Source organism: Manihot esculenta, chromosome 17 (genome assembly GCF_001659605.2).
Source record: "Manihot esculenta cultivar AM560-2 chromosome 17, M.esculenta_v8, whole genome shotgun sequence".
NCBI classification, from domain to species: Eukaryota; Viridiplantae; Streptophyta; class Magnoliopsida; order Malpighiales; family Euphorbiaceae; genus Manihot; species Manihot esculenta.
In genome coordinates this window covers 23,252,475-23,269,153 of record NC_035177.2, presented here as the reverse complement: position 1 = coordinate 23,269,153, position 16,679 = coordinate 23,252,475, and the positions used below count along the sequence as shown (strand labels likewise).

General features: G+C 32.5%; 2 protein-coding genes across 12 annotated transcripts; both read left to right on the top strand.

Annotated features, from left to right (window-relative positions):
- The first annotated feature begins 1,483 nt into the window (after positions 1–1,483).
- On the top strand, positions 1,484–4,823 carry LOC110605525. 8 transcript variants are annotated; one of them, XM_021744142.2, is made up of 5 exons: positions 1,484–2,280; positions 2,965–3,014; positions 3,169–3,246; positions 3,321–3,936; positions 4,098–4,823. In XM_021744142.2, exons 1-5 carry the CDS (start codon positions 2,131–2,133, stop codon positions 4,626–4,628), a joined length of 1,425 nt encoding a protein of 474 aa, XP_021599834.1. In that variant the 5' UTR covers positions 1,484–2,130; the 3' UTR covers positions 4,629–4,823. The 8 variants fall into 8 exon arrangements, with proteins under 8 accessions (XP_021599834.1, XP_021599835.1, XP_021599836.1 ...); XM_021744143.2 differs by having other exon boundaries at positions 1,485–2,261; positions 4,095–4,823; XM_021744144.2 differs by having other exon boundaries at positions 1,485–2,261; positions 2,951–3,014; positions 4,095–4,823.
- Positions 4,824–7,413: 2,590 nt separating this feature from the next.
- Positions 7,414–16,115, top strand: LOC110605103. 4 transcript variants are annotated; one of them, XM_021743424.2, is made up of 16 exons: positions 7,414–7,673; positions 8,859–8,942; positions 9,068–9,175; positions 9,650–9,685; positions 10,025–10,135; positions 10,351–10,434; positions 10,513–10,631; positions 11,144–11,245; positions 11,761–11,877; positions 11,955–12,020; positions 14,320–14,386; positions 14,697–14,750; positions 14,965–15,060; positions 15,196–15,222; positions 15,310–15,345; positions 15,683–16,115. In XM_021743424.2, the coding sequence occupies exons 2-16, from the start codon at positions 8,895–8,897 to the stop codon at positions 15,824–15,826; spliced, it is 1,215 nt and encodes a 404-aa protein (XP_021599116.1). In that variant the 5' UTR covers positions 7,414–7,673; positions 8,859–8,894; the 3' UTR covers positions 15,827–16,115. The 4 variants fall into 4 exon arrangements, with proteins under 4 accessions (XP_021599116.1, XP_043808306.1, XP_043808307.1 ...); XM_043952371.1 differs by having other exon boundaries at positions 8,441–8,942; XM_021743425.2 differs by lacking the exon at positions 7,414–7,673 and adding an exon at positions 7,703–7,943.
- Positions 16,116–16,679: the final 564 nt, after the last annotated feature.

Genomic DNA, 16,679 nt, shown 5'->3' with positions numbered 1-16,679 from the left:
ATATAAATTGAATAATGGCCAATTACAATCGAAAGGAGTAGAACTAGAAGATCAATCTTGTTGTGCCTGCCTCTGTCTGCCTGCCACCAAATTAGAATTGGCCTAGTCAGTCACACGTGGCATGCAAAATCCCAAGTGGCAAATCCATTTCATCCACTTAATTATTCTTTTGTTTTCATAATAAAAGGTTAGCTCGTCCATGTACACATCACATCCTATATTCATCCACGTCCCCCTTGGCTGGGGTCTGGACCATCACTTCCATTCATTTTCTGATAACCTCCACCAAAATAAACATTTATGCTGAAGAGCATAATTTTATTGGCGTATAATTATTATTTTCATTATTTTAAAATTATTAAATCAGTCCCTTGATATGACCTTTTCACAGAAAAAAAAAAAAAAGAAAAAAGAAAAAGAAGGATGTTTTGTCCAAGTCAATGGCTGCGTTTAAACGTGAATTTGGGGACTCGAACAAACTATGTGACCTCTCAAAGTCCGATCATAACTCTTACCTAAATTTGCCAATATTTATGTGATCTATTTAAAAAATAATAATAATTCATAAAAATTTTAAAATATTAATAAAATTTTTAAAAATTATATTTAAAAAATGATGCAATTTTCTTTTTTTATTAAAGGTACTTTACATGTCATTAATTTTCTAAATATAAACATTATATTTTAAAAAAAAATCTGTAAACAGCTTTGCAATATAAATGGATAAATTTTTATTCAATTTTCTATAACTTCTACTATAAATATTAATTAAAAGTAAAATAATTGTTCTAAATTAACTTTTAAATAACAATTTGATTTTGGTAATAATACCAAACAATAATTATTTTTCATTAATTAAATTGTAATATCCAAATGATTACTGAAATTAATTAATGTCTCTCGTTAATGCTTGCATAACAATTGACTAGTTATATATTCAGAAGTAATGTAACATCGATTTTATATATAAAAAAATAAATCTAATAATTTTATATTAAGTATTTCTATTTTTTTTAAATTAAAAAAAAAATTATTTATCTTATAAAATAATAATTCAAGAGACAATCAGGAATGTTAATCCAAATCTTATAGTAGAATCTATTATAATGAATAAATTCTCTAGCTAATAAATGAGCGATTTTATTTTCTGATCACCCCTGAAAATTCTATTGAATATTAAGTATTTTTATTGGATTTTAAATTCTATTTAATATTATATAGTAACACTAATAAATTTAAAATTAAATAATATTTTTTAAAAATTAATATATCAAATAAAATTAAAAAATTATTAAATTTCATTCTTATAAATGCTTAATAATCACACTAATTAAGAGCAAAGATCACATCCATCCCTTATTCGATCTCTTAATCCAATGACATTTTTATCCTTACCCACATTCAAATACACGAAGTCATCAAGGGACATAATCGCCATTTCGTAGAATAAAGTGAATACATAAGCGAAGATAAAGGCCAACCAGTGTATAGAGAGAGAACAAGGAGAAGAATATAATTTTTTTTTTCTTTTTTTCATTCTTTAAAAAAAATTCTAAAAATTCGCTTGAAAAATCCATGTTTTTCTCATAACAACGTTCCCAATTCTCAATCTTTCTCTGTGTCCAAACAGAATTCGTATTATCTATCTCCATTCTAATATTTTCTGTTTCTCTTCTTCTTCCCTTCTACAGATGAAGAAGAATCTGTCGACCCCGTGTCCCACGCAATTGTAGTTCAATTCCCTGTGAATTTTTTAATTTTCTATTCCTAACCAACAAACACAAAACCTTTTTTCTTTTTGTCGAACACAAAAACCTAAACAATACCCAAAAAAAGAAAACTCGCCTGTCTTTTCCCTCGAAACCGCCTTTTTATTCATTCCAATACCCATAAGGCGGTTTTCGCTTGTTTGACCTTTACTTTCTGGGTTTCCATTAGGGTTGTGTTTCGTTCCTTTCCTTCTATATTATTTTCTTTGGTTCTCTGCGTACTCTCTTTTTTTTTCCCCTTCTCTATCAAATTTTTGAGGCGGTGTTGGCTAAAGTTAGCCAGGGGTGGGTAGGAGGAGGAGGAGGAGGAGGAGGAGGTGGTGGTGGATTGATCTTTAGGCGTACGCGTGGACGGTGAGAGATGAGTACAGAGGTGGTAGCAAGTAGGTGGGGCACATGGGAGGAATTGTTGTTGGGTGGGGCAGTGCTCCGGCATGGTACCCGAGATTGGGATTTGGTCGCCGCCGAGCTTCGAGCCCGATCCATTTGCCCGTATACTTTCACACCTGAGGTTATTTATTTTATTTTATTTTTTAATTGATTAAACGATCTTTGTTTTCAAGAAAAAAAATTATTTAATCAATTATTATTATTATTTTTTAAAATTTTGCTGTGTACTGTATAAATAAAAGCTAAAAAAAAATTCCATTTCTTCTATTATGCGGACATGGCAACGTTGGTCTTGTTTTTTGGTCTTTATTCCTTTTTAACCGTTGTTTTTTGTAGACTAGTGCCTATTGCATGCAAAATGTCGAAAATACCCTGCCATTATTGGAGAAACACATTTGGAAAGAAAATTTCTTATTTTCTTCGAGGCATAATAAAATAATTAAAAAAAAAAAAAAAAAAAAAAACCATAGCGAGTTCTCTTTGGTTGGAAACAAACTTGAAAGTGACATAGGTTGTCTTACCCTTGACTTTGACTGGCATTGGTCTTGTCAGACTTCCAACTTCCAAGCTAAGTTAGAAATGTTATTACCACCAAATTCTTCTTACTATATTAATTCTTAGTCACATGCAACCCACGTGATCATAGCTTATGAAGCTGAGGTGGTTTTTCTAATTAATTCTGAACATAATTCCTCAAAGTAATTAATGAAGCCAGCCATTGTGAAAATGCGGAAAATTCATTTCTTCTGTATGTGTCTCTGTTTTGGGCAATCTTGAGTGTAATGGAACAGTGTGCCAATTACAGGTATGTAAAGCCAAGTATGAGGACTTGCAACAGCGTTTTTCTGGATCCAAGTAAGTAGACTTTTTTTTTTTGGGTAATGCAAATCTGTTGTATTTAGGGTTTCTTTAGTTTCTATTTCCTTGTTTTTACCTTTTGTTGTAGGGTTTAGCAAAATTGATGTATAACTTTTCCATGATTGAATCCTTAAATTTATGTATTTGTTAGAGCTTTGTTTGAGGAGTTACGAAAGCAGAGAATGGCAGAGTTAAGGCGAGCTTTAGAAGTTTCTGAAGACTCAATTGGGTCGGTAATCTATTCTGCAACTCTGCGTTGTGCATTGTTCTAATCTAACCATTTTTGCATTTGGTGTATTTCAGGTCACTGGAATCAAAGCTTGAATTTCTCAAGGCTGAGGGAATAAATGACAGCAATGTTGGTTATGACTCCAGTCAGACTGAATCACTTGTACCGTTTCAGAAATCTGATGGAGTTGAATCTTCCAGTAAAGAGACATCAAAAGATGGACTATCGGCAGGGAGTTTCACTCAGGAAACCAGGACAAATTGGTCCCCTGAATGTCAGGTTCCCGCATCTGCATCAGTTGAAGATGTTGAAACGAAACCAGAAGTTCCACTATCTCCTAAACAAGAGAAAGTTTCAAACATAGCAACTCTTGCAGAGGCCTTTTGTATGGGCCAAGGAGGGAGTATAAGGCGGAGGAGAGGGAAGAGAAAGAGGAAAAGTTGTAGTAAGGATGTTAAGGAAGGGAGTGTTGGAGAAAGTGATTTTTGGGGTTCAACTGATGTTTTATCAGTTGCTCGTTGCAAAGAGAATTCAACCAGCAGTTCTGGTCAAACTGGCAGAGGTTTCGAAATTGATGATAAAAGCAGGGATTTGAGCAAGGATGGAGTCGCTCCTAATCTCATGGAAATTTTTAATTCTATTGCAGAGAATAAATGTGCCTCTGTCTTTCGACGACGACTTGATAGCCAGGTATATATAGATGCTACTCTACTTTCTGAAGTTGGTTTCGGTATTTCTATTGTAGATGGTGCATTTTGTTGTCTCTTTTTTCTTGCCACTTCAATTTTTGTGCCATTGCTCATGTATGAATCAGCTGACTTCTGCTGTTTCTTGATCTTCTGTAACAGAAGAGGGGAAGATACAAGAAAATGATTTTGCAGCATATGGATTTTGATACATTAAGATCAAGGATTGCGAATGGCTCTGTTACATCAGTTAAAGAAGTTTACAGATATCTGCTGCTACTTGCTAACAATGCCTTGGTCTTCTATTCCAAGACTACGCGCGAATACAAGTCTGCACTACTTCTCAGAGACATTGTAATGAAAAGTTTGCGACAGCATTTAAAGGATTATATCAGCAAGAGTACTATTACACTCCTCTCAACCACACAATCAATGCTTCATCTTCCTGGGAAACCTCGCAGTGCTCGGCCTGTTAATCGCAAACAGTTAGGAAAGGTTTCCAAATCTGGGAACACCATTGCAAAGACTCCAAATACAGTTAAAAAACCAAGTGATGTTCAGTCTCTTCCTTCAGCAGAGTCTGTAACCATGACAAAGAAAGGTTCCGGCCGGCCAAGAAAAGCTGGCCGCAGAAGCACTATGCAATCACCTGAACGGAGTCCACCCAAAGGAAGAAAGAGAACTAGAGCTAGGTGACCATGTTTGTATATTGTTCTTGTTCTTGTGTCAACATTTTGCAAGCTCACTTTTTTGTTGTAGGTTCTCAGTGTAACAAGCATTGTAGGATATTTTCATGTACAGAAATCGTCATCTGGTGAAAATTTACGGTTGTGTAAATATCATTGCAACACTCACAGCAATTACAGAGAATCAGTCTTTTTCTTTCTTTTACTATTGTCAGGCCTAACATGAGGGTTTTGGAAAAACAGTGTTGATGTAAATTTTTTAAAATGTTAAAATATCGTAATGATGGGTGAATATTAATTATCCAGTATTTAAAGAATTCAAAGATAAAATAAAAAGACTCGGGTATAAAAATGGGAAAACGATGAAAATTTTTGAATCTGATTCTGGGAATTTGGAAAGCATAGAATAAGGATAAACATGAATGTGAGGATAAACATGAAAAAAAAAAAGTGGATTTGGGCTCAGTTCATTGGGCCGAAATTCTTATTTTACAGTGGTTCTGTGGACACCCTAACATTCTGCAAGATAAATTGAAACAAAACCCATCATCATGTGTTTGAGACAATGCCGCAATCAATAATCAATCAATTGAAATGGTGAAGATTTTGGTGTAAGAAATTGATTTTCTTGGTTCTTTTGATTGCTAAGTTATCAAGTGTTCCTTACATCATAAGATATAGCTTTTAAATCATCACTTTTTGTCAGATTATCTTTTAAGATAATACACATATTATTATCCACAAAAATTTATTGCACAGATTCATCTCAAGTATTAGATTTAGAATTTACTTGATACAACTGTTTAAGACATTATAGAAAAAAAAAATTCAATTAAGTTGAACATATTCAAAATTGAAAAAAAAATATATTATAAAACATTTTTTTAGATATTTAAGAAGAAAAATTTGAACCAGACTTTTGAATGGGACAAATGAAAGCCTTTTGAGGTTAGAATCATCAGAATTAATATTTCTTCAAAATGACAATGTTTGATTTGACTTCACCATTCATTATATGAACAATAATAGATTTTTAGTTAACTCTTGGGACAGACTTTTAGACACTCTTTGTCTTCATGCTGTTGATTTTCCACTGAATGATTCAAAAAAAAAATTGACATTTTATTTATTGAGTTTTGTTATTATTTAGCGCTTAAAATTCATAAATTAAAATAAAAATTTTATAGGTAAAATTAAAATAAAAATTTTATAGGTAAAATTAAAATTGAGTTTTTCATTTTATGTTTTTATATGAAGGAATTCATATTTGGTGATCTGTTGAATTGTACAAATAAGTTTTTTTTTTTGTTGTTTTTGGGTGAAATTAGGAAAATTAAAAAAAGATGAATTATTTTGAATAGATAATTAATATAAATTCCTTCATTTTATCCCTTAATTGAATTATAATATTAAAAAATGACTTTAATATATTAAATTAAATAATAATAATTTGTCACAGGAACAACTAAATCCAACAACTCTTGAACCCAAAGTATTTTATAATAAAAAATAATAATAATAATAAAAGAGAAAAAGCATCCAACCTCATATTGAAGATTGGGCACCCACTCAATTAATTCCTCTTATTAATTTAATCTATTTATAATGTAGCCCACTGAAAATCTCATTTTAAATTAAGTTATTATTGTTTGAGTTCTTATTCTAAAATTTAAATTTATATAATTCATTTGTGGGTGAGATTAATTTCAATTAAAGCTGTCCATGCTCCCGAGATGCACATGATCATCAAGCTTCAAATTCACATTATTTACCCTATTATTATAATTTACTTTTAAGTTGATAATAAAATAATAATTTTTTTTATTAGACTCAAATGTAAAATTTTAAAATCGATACTGAAATAACTTCCTATAATCGTTTGGAACGCAATGGACTCGATCCGAAAAAATCAGGTCATATAATTCTATCAAAATTTAATATATAAGACTGTATTATAACACGCAGTTTAGATTACACTTAAATAAATTGAATAGAATAGGGTTCGAATTCAACGGAAAAAGATTTACCACGTTAACTTGATGGATTAGTGGAAGAACAAATCTCTCTACATTCGAGATCATATCAGTATAAGCGCCGAAAAAAATTAAATAGTCGATGATAGAAAAAAAAAAGTAGTACATCCATATGTATGACTCTGCTATAATACTATAACGACATATAATACTGTAGCAAGTAGTGATTATATATCACTAAAAAAAATACAGATGTACACCTATCCCACAATTTTTTTTTCCTAAATCTCACATCATTCATTCAAAACAACTCATTAGTATTTGATTATTTGTCATTTTCATACTTGTGATGCATACTTTTCAATTTTCTTATAGCTTTATAATTCAAATCTCTCTGTCATTTCCTCTTGTGAGGATGAGAAAAAAAGTCTATTTATCCTTCACATAAGAATATATTTAGATGATACAATTAAATCAATTATATTATAATAAAATTAATAAAAAATTTAATATATTTTAATTTTATTTTAATTTTTATGTGAATATTTTAATCTTGTGTATATTTAATGGGTACAATGTAATAATTTTATAATTTATATCTCCATTGTTTTGCTGAAGATAATTTACGTTTAAAAATATTTTACTGAATATAATTTATTTTTTATTATTTAATTATGAGATAAAAAATGACAAAAAAATCTCAAAAAATAATTGTTGAAAAATAAACAATTTTGTATTAAGAAAATATTTTTATTAATTTAATTTTTATCATAAGAAAATATTTATTTGTTTATTGATTTATAAACTCCTCAGCCTCAACAGTCTTACAAGTCCCTGAAAACGTGGCGAATCCTAAACTTTCGTCATTCGACTCTCTCTTCTTCTCATCCTCTCTCTTACAAAGTCTCTTGCTTTAATCCTTTCTCTGTCTATATCTCTGTTAGATTCTGCCAATCTTCCGCTCGTCGCCACCGAAACTGTATCCGATACTTTTTTTTTCTGTTCTTCCTTCTCATTTCGGCGAGCTACCTGCCTGATTCCAGCTAGCACCTTTTGTTTTTATTATAGAGAAACTTTAAAAGGTTGGTCATCCTCTTTTTTCTTTTTTTGGCGTATCGAATGTGATTTTTTGCTGTTTTACACTTGTTTGCACTGAACAATCCGATACTCTTTTAGTACAGTTCTGGAAATTCTCTTTGTTTGTTTTCAATTTAAGAATGCTCTTGTTTATACTCAGGAGTGAAGTTTGATTGCTCATATTACATTTGCGGAAGTTTATAGTTTTTTTTCCCTTTTTTTGTATGCGATATTCACTTCTCGAATCGAGGAGCAAGCAATAGCTGTTTCTGGAGGTTAGATCTATAGGCGATGCCAGTAGTTTCTATCTTTGTTTTGTTTTTTGTTTTTTTTTTTTTTTTTTTTTTTCTCTCTGTGGATTATCAAACCCGAAGAAAGCCTATTTTCTTGTTCTTTTTTTTTCCCCAAAAAAAGAGAAGAGCTTTCAAAAAAATTGGCTAGGATTTGTTTCATTTTGCGGGAAAATGTTGGGCATTTCAGGAGGGGACGGGACGACTTTGTTTAGCTGCCGCTGGTTATTTCTTCATTGGGGTGGGGGGAGGGGGATTTTCATTTTTTTTTCCCCCTGTCTTCGATCTTTTTTAATCTAATTTTAGATTTGAAAATCTGTTTACTGTTAGCCTAATGACTAAACCTGGGGATCCTTTCTCTGCATTGCACCGACACTTCACGCTTGCATGCACTTGAGCACGCTAAAGACTTTATATTTTGTTAGTATTTCCCACTTTCCTCAAATTTCTTCTCTACTAACAGCGTCCTATTAGTGTTGCAGTGAAGGTGGAGGCTCATAAGTGGATAGATTTAATCCTTCTCATGTCATATATTGTGAATGAAGAAGAAAAAGGAATTCATAGTTCAAGCTTGGGCAAAGTTTTTCTATTGAGTATAGGATACTGAGTATCTGGGTTTGTAAATAACAAGTGACTCGTGAACTTACACAACCTTTTTCCCGTTAAAAGGAAATTATACAACTTGGAGCCATAAAAAACTTGCAAAACTGCATCTAAATTTCCTTTGGTAGCTTAAGTTTATTTCTCTGTAGGACATTATTGTTTGCAAAATGTAACTGCAAACTTCTCTCACTGTCCTTTATATATATATATTTGAATTGGAAAATGAAGTAATTATTATACTTTTGGTTGGGATTTCCTTGGATATAGTCTCAACTTATTGTGCATTATTATGGGCAGTTTGTTATGAGAAGATTATAAAACTCCTGGGTGTCTATGACGTCACTCAGACCATCACTGAAAAGGAATGCCTTCTTTGATGGGGTATGGTCTATTGTCTTTTTCTTATGTGTAATTGTAAAACTGGAAGCAGCTTACAATATACGGCTTCAGTAAATACTGGTACCTTCTACCCTTGACATTTATCTGATTTTCTGATCCTGATGTAGGGAAAATGTGGATTAAAAATGAAGCGGCTGCCACTTATGGGAGTGCTGTTTACAGTGATGTTGTTCATTGTGTATAGAACCACAATTTATCAATATCAGCATACACAGGTATAGGTCCCTTTGCATTTCTAAATAGTGCAACTTAAAATGGACAAAATGGCACACAAAATCTTCTTCTGATTGACTTCTAGTCAATTTATAGATTATTTTTACTCAGTTTATTTTTGTATTGTACTTTTATGTAGTAAAGCAGTGCTGTTGATGGTATTTGATTGATTGGTTTAAGTAATTTTCAAATTGGAATATAAATACTGAGATCCTGTTCCTACTGTTTTCATGTCACTTTTAAGTTTGAGTTAGATTATTCATCTTGTAATATAATCATCAGTTAATAGTTCATAATAACATCTCCACTGATGGATTTATTTTTATGAAAACTTAGAGCAGCTTCCGCTGGTAGTATTTTTCAAAATTGGTTTAGCTCTTTGTACTGAATGATGCTTCCATTAACCTTGTTTGTCTTTGTTCTTGTTTCCTGGTGGAAGTTTGCTCATTTTTTTTCTATTCTTTTTCTGTTCTCAGATGGAATCAAAGTTGTACCCATTTGACACATTAAAGGTAATTGTAGAACTACCATTCAAATTGCCAAATTATTAATGTTATTATTATTATTATTATTATTATTATTATTATTATTATTGATTTTGAAACTTACGGGATACAGCCTGGGTTCTTTCTAGAACACACACACACACACACAGAGAGAGAGAGAGAGAGAGAGAGAGAGAGAGAGAGGAGGGGGAGAGGGAGGTAGGAAAATGGGCTACAACCTCACTTCTTCATATCTGTTGAATTTTACGAATGCATGAATTTTTAGAATTTAATTGTTTGATTTCCCATGACTGAATGTGCTTGAGTTTGTCATTATTTTAAGGTGTTTCTGTTATTCTAATTTAGGAATCAGCTTTAGCTTCGGGAATGTTGGGTGCTTTGCCTACGGGTATCATACGAGCTAGTTCAGATTTGGAGTTAAAGCCTCTATGGTTGACAAGTAGTTCAAGGTCAAAGGTTGGTATTAGTTCCTAATATATTTGGGCATCAGCTTAAGGTCATCATCCTGGATGTATTTATTCTTATTTATCATGGAGAAAACTTTTTATTGATTGATGTAATAGCATTTGACTCTATTAGTTGATTGAGCAGCATTGTTTACTGATCTTTATATTTTCAATTGGTCATATGCTTTAGCATTATTCATTATTTGTTATGACAAATGAATCCAGGTTGATAATTATAGCCGTCGGAACTTGCTGGCTATTCCCGTCGGTATTAAGCAAAAGCATAATGTTGATGTCATTGTCCAAAAGGTATCCTATTTTGTCTTATGTAATTTTTCACATTCCATGATTGAACATCTTTTGTCCCCCTAATTTCATTGAATTCAGTTTCTTCCAGAGAATTTTACAGTTATTTTATTCCATTATGATGGCAATGTGGATGGATGGTGGGATCTTACATGGAGCAATAAGGCCATACACATAGTTGCTCAGAACCAAACAAAGTGGTAAGGTTGATCTTGATACATTAATTCTTTTAATATTTTATTTAACCTGGACATAATTGTTAGGTTTATTTTGGTATTTATCTAATAGCAATTTTACTTATGCGGAAAAGAAGGATTTCATAGGTTAATTCATTATACCCCCTTGGCTTTAGATTATTTAAGCATGAGAGAGTTATTGTCATGCCTGAAAGCTGTCCATTTTAATTTATCCATGTTTCAAACCATATGAAAATAAACAAATAAATAAAAGCCTTCTGATTTTAGGTTAGAAGTAACGGTGTTTGAATTGCCTAAGACACTTTGTTTTCATTATTCATATTTCATTGGATATGTATTCAACCTGTGTCATTTCCTAGATGACTTGATGAAGGATTCAACTTGAAATTGCTCACAGCTATTGTTTATGTTTGAGTCCATTTTTATGTTTTCTAAATTTATTAAACTAGCTTCAGTATTAATACTTGTTTAAATTGGCGTGGTTTCTTTTTTCCTTTCCTTTTTTGCTGTCTTAGGTGGTTTGCAAAACGATTTCTGCATCCAGCTGTTGTGTCAATCTATGATTACATATTTCTATGGGATGAAGATTTAGGGGTTGCGAATTTTCATCCTGGAAGGTAAACTAATTTGCTTGTTGGATATTCAACCCTGAAATGTATTTCATATTGTTGGCCTTTGAGAACATTGTAAACTACTTATGTAAATGTATTATTAATTTGAAGGTATATAATTGCCTTATGACCTTCCATTCCTCCAAAAGATTAGCATTATTCTTATTTTAGGTGATTTTTTATTCTGTATCTAGAGTGTTGAGGATAGCAGTGCAGTGTTCATTAATAGTTAGATTACTAATATATCCAGAAAGTCTCCCTGGAATCATCTGCTTTTCCTCTCTGGAGTCTTCCAAATTTTGGTTTTTGTCATTTGATCATGTCTGGGTGCAATCCACTGCTATTTCTCCTTCTCTCCTCAATTATGCAGGACCTGTATTCGCAACCATGTTTAATGTTTTTCTTTTACTTTCTATAGGAGAACAATTTGGATTAATAGTAGTTTTTCTTTCTTTCTTTATTCTTTTCTTCTTATTATTGTTTTTTCCTTTTCTATTTTTTTTAATCTTTTTTTGGGCTAGATACTTGGAAATTGTAAGATCTGAAGGGCTGGAGATATCTCAGCCAGCTTTAGACCCTAATTCAACTGATATACATCATAGAATTACCATTCGGTCCAGAATGAAGAAGTTTCATAGGTAAGTGTGGTGGTTTTTGAAACTGTTAATTAAAACGTACATAGTAATGCTAATGCTGATATGGAATGTCTTTGCAGAAGAGTCTATGACAGCAGAGGCAGCACTAAATGTTCTGATGCCAGTGAGGGGCCTCCATGCACTGGGTAAGTTATTGTATTGGTCATCCTTTATTATTATTCTTGTTGTTGTTGTGATCATTATTATTTTAGCTTTACATAGCTATCTGGCTGGATTCTGGGTAATAATAACTTTTTGACAATTTCTTTGCTGAAGCTTAATTTTTTACATGCAACTTGTTATGGACTCTTTTCTAGTATTTGATTTATTTTAGGATTAGATTGCTAAGTATTTGATTTATTTTAGGATTAAATTGCTTTATCCTTTATTTTAGGATTAGATTATTTTATTTTATTTCTTAGTTTTCTTATTCCTTGGGACTCCTATATTATTGTGTTAAACAGTAACACTATTCCCTGTATATATTGCTAGAAAATCAGAAATAAAATAAACGGATTTATTTCACCTAAATTATGATCTGAACTCTCTCTCAACGAGTTTAAAAGGTCATAGCTCCTTTTATTGAGCTCACAACAACAACAGCAATTGGGTGAGGGAAGAGGAAAGAATCAAGGAAAACCAACGGTTTTGGATTTGGACTCTGATTTTATTGTAAGCAGACTTGTGATCTGATTCATATCCAGGGGAGATAAAAAATTGGTATCAGAGCCTAGCATCATAAGAGATCAAAATTATCTACAACAAAAGTTAGAAACCCATATCAAAATCTCTAAAGAATGTTACCGACAATGTCAAGAACAAAGAGAGATTCGAGAATTACTTGAGACCTTAACTAAGCCATTAACTTTGGTTCAAGAGGCTGAACAAAGGAAGAACCAAGATTCTGAAATGGGAACAAGCAGCAGCAACAACAACCAATCAAATTTTCCAAAGAGAACTGAAGATCGGTTGATGTTAGATCTAGAGCTACAACTATACTAAGTTGGACTTTCCTACTTATGATGGCATAGAGGACCCATTGGGTGGCTAAATCTTTGTGATCAATTTTTCCACAATCAAAGAACTGTAGAGGCCGACAAAGTGGGATTGGTGGCATTCCACATTATTGGAGAGGCTCAGTTATGAATTTTCAAATTAGGAAAGGAAGAACCAGGAATAACTTGGGACACAATTGGAAACTATTGCCAGTTGCATTTTGGACGCCCACTAGGAAATAATCCTTTGGGTGAATTGGCCAACTTGAAACAAACACAAATTTCAGGCTTTGCACTCAATCTAACTGAATTGATTAGAATGGATGTGGAACTTCAAAATCCACCCAATCTTGCAACGGCCATGAGCTTAGTAAGGACTTTTGAAAAAAGACAAGACTTTGATGCAAAATGGAGCTATAGGAAATTTTTCACCAACCTGGGTGGGGAATAAACAATATGCACCCTTATCGTCTACTTTACTCCAAAACTAAAGCACCAATATCCCGATAGTATCCATAGTTAGTCACAACAATAGCACTTAGGGCCCTACGGCAAATAGATCGATTAAAGGTGAAATGGCGGATAGACGTGCGAGGAGCTGTGTTACAACTGTGATGTACGTTATATTGCGGTTATCAATGTAAGATGCTATTTTGGTCACTGGTTGATGATTGGGGTGATTAAGAAGCAGTCCAGAGGTTTTAATTCAATGTACCTTTGAGCTTGAGGACAAGCCCTCACATTGGGGGGGAGTGATGTTATGAACTCTTTTTTAGTATTTGATTTATTTTAGGATTTGATTGCGAAATATTTGATTTATTTTAGAATTAGATTGTTTTATTTTTTATTTTAGGATTACATTATTTTATTGTCTCTTAATTTTCTTATTCCTTAGGACTCGTATCTTAATAGAATTGTGTTAAACAGTAACACTATTCCCTATATATATTGCTGAAAAATTAGAAATAAAATAAGCAGATTTATTTCATTTAAATTGAGATCTGAACTCTCTCTCAACGGGTTCAAAAGGTCAGAGCTCCCTTTATTGAGCTCACAACAACAACAATTGGACAAAGAAAGAATCAAGAAAAACCAACTGATTTTACTGTAAGCAGACCTGTGAAGCTATCTATATCCAGGGAGATAACACAACTTTTGCTGGCTATGGTGGCCTTAGCTTTTTTAGTCCTTGATTTCCTCAATCCACTAGCCAACATAGACAAAGGAAGTTCAGTATTGAATACGTAATTTCTTGAAAAATAATCTGCATTAATAATATTCTATGCCAAATATCTGAAAACATTTTCACAATTTGACATGATAAATCTCGAGTTTAACTCTATTATGGGATTTCTATCCATTGTACTTCTTTTGTCAAAGGATATTCTATATTATTCTTGTATGAGTGCAGGGCAAATTCTAAGTTGTATTATTTACATTGTTTCTATAGGTTTGTGGAAGGAATGGCTCCAGTATTTTCAAGATCTGCTTGGTACTGTGCTTGGCATCTTATACAGGTAACATTGATTCTATAGCTCAAGCCCACTTTTGATAATTATTCAATTTAAATAAATAGCTTTTAGATAATTATCATTATTTTGACTAACTTCATTTTCTAATAAGATTTTTATTATATATCTAAGTTTACTCAAGTAATATCTCATGAATTTTTATTTGAATCTAGTTATAACTTGCCATGTATAAAGTACGTTTTGCTTACCTACTCGGTAACTTGCCATTATTGTTAAGCAATATGTCTGGTGAGCTTCTTTTCTTTTTTAAGTGTTGATAAGCTCTAAAGTCTAAACTACTACTACTTTTGTTCAGAATGATCTAGTCCATGGATGGGGAATGGATATGAAACTTGGATATTGTGCGCAGGTAATGCATTCCTGATCTTATTGTGACCAGGTTTAGTCCCCTAGCTGTTCAGTTCTTTCATTTGAACATGTAAAATCATGCGTATCATTGTATATGCATCAAGTTTTTTAGACTTGTCTCATTAACATACATACATACATGCATATATATGTATAGAGATATATATATTGAAAACCATAATTATGTGTCTGGATAAATGTGGCGTAATTCACAGGGAGATCGAACGAAGAAGGTGGGAGTTGTTGATAGTGAGTACATTGTTCATCAGGGCATACAAACTTTGGGTGGGGGTGGACCTCCTGCAAAAAAGGTGAATGCAGTTTACTCTCTCTCCCTATTTCTTTTTCTCTTTTCAATCTTTTGGAAAAACAATGCTCTATTTAATGGTCTAATTGAAATCTATGGTTGCTTGTGTTGATTAATGCCTGTCTTCTCTTTTTTGTAGACTTCAACCAGTGAAGAATTGACCAAGGTAAACTTTCCTTGTAATTAGCTGTCCCCCCCCTCCTCCATTTATACAAATACCTTTAACAAATTATTGTTATTTCTTTATATTCAGAGAAGTGGTGCTTCACCCATGGATCCTCGAATGGAGGTGAGACTAATCCTCTAATTTATTATCATCTTCAGTCTGACCATTCTAGAGTTATCATTTTGCTCAAGCCTAATTACCTGGAAATGGAATGATTTTATAGTTAATGTGATGAGCCTGGTGAAATTGTTATGTTATATAAAGATTATACTTGATCATTAGTAAAATGATCAGTAACTGTGTTCCAGTGTAATTGGCACCTTGCCTTATGTTGTCAGTGTACAGCCTCCTTGTTGTCACTTGAATTATCAATTTACTTTCATAAATCATAGACTCTGGTTGGATTTGGATTTGGATTTCAACTGCTTAATTTTTTTGAGATTTTAAATGGAATAAGCAGATTAGAAGACAATCAACATGGGAGCTTCAAATCTTTAAGAAGAGGTGGAATGAAGCTGTAAAAGAGGACAAGGTCTGGGTTGATCCCTTTGAAGGAAACCAAAAATACAGAAGAAGAATATGGCAGCACCACCACTACCTTTAATCATTCAACTCGAACCAAGCAGATAGAATATACTTGTTTTGGTTAGTTCAGCTTCATCACACATGCTATACACAGTGGTACCATACATGTAATCTAGTTTGTGTAGCCTTTATTTTGTGATCATAATTATTTCATTAATTGGACATCAAAAGTAGTTTTGTTCTTGCCACTCAGATTTTGTTTAGTGTATCTAATTTGAGCTAATTTTTCTCCTTGGCTTTTAGAGCCTTCATATCTGCATTGTAATCATTATATATTGATTTCATCGGAAGGAAAATTTTTTTGGGAAGACAAAGCCAGTTGTTTTGCATCACATTCTGTGGAGTCTTTCCTTTTCGGTTGTTTCTTTTAGCATTTGCCACAGAAAATCTGAATACTGGAAATGCTTTCTAATGAAAAGACAGAAGAAAAATGACATTTCCAGAGAAATAGAAAATGAGCTGCAGAACTTTGCCCACTTTAGAAAATCTATCTTTTTCCAGGCTATTGCCCACTTTGGTGCTTGGTAGTCCAGCACATACGCTTCATGGGATCGTAGGCTGAGTCTTGGTTTTACTGAAGAAAATGCTTCGGATGCTTGATAGGTTTTAGTGGCATATTTGTTTCAGTTGGTTCTCATTTGACAGCAGTACCTGATGAGAGGTCTATCGCTGGCTTCACGAATACAATGGTCTTTATTTTGATCATAATTCTATTGGGATTTAGGGAAAGACTTATTTAGATTGAATTTTATATGGAATCGTAATATAGAATGGTAGTGGAATTTGATCTGTTCACACTATGGGTTGAACACATATGGGTCTATGTAGACTTAATTTAGATAAAAATTACTTCTAAAATCAAATAATTCAAG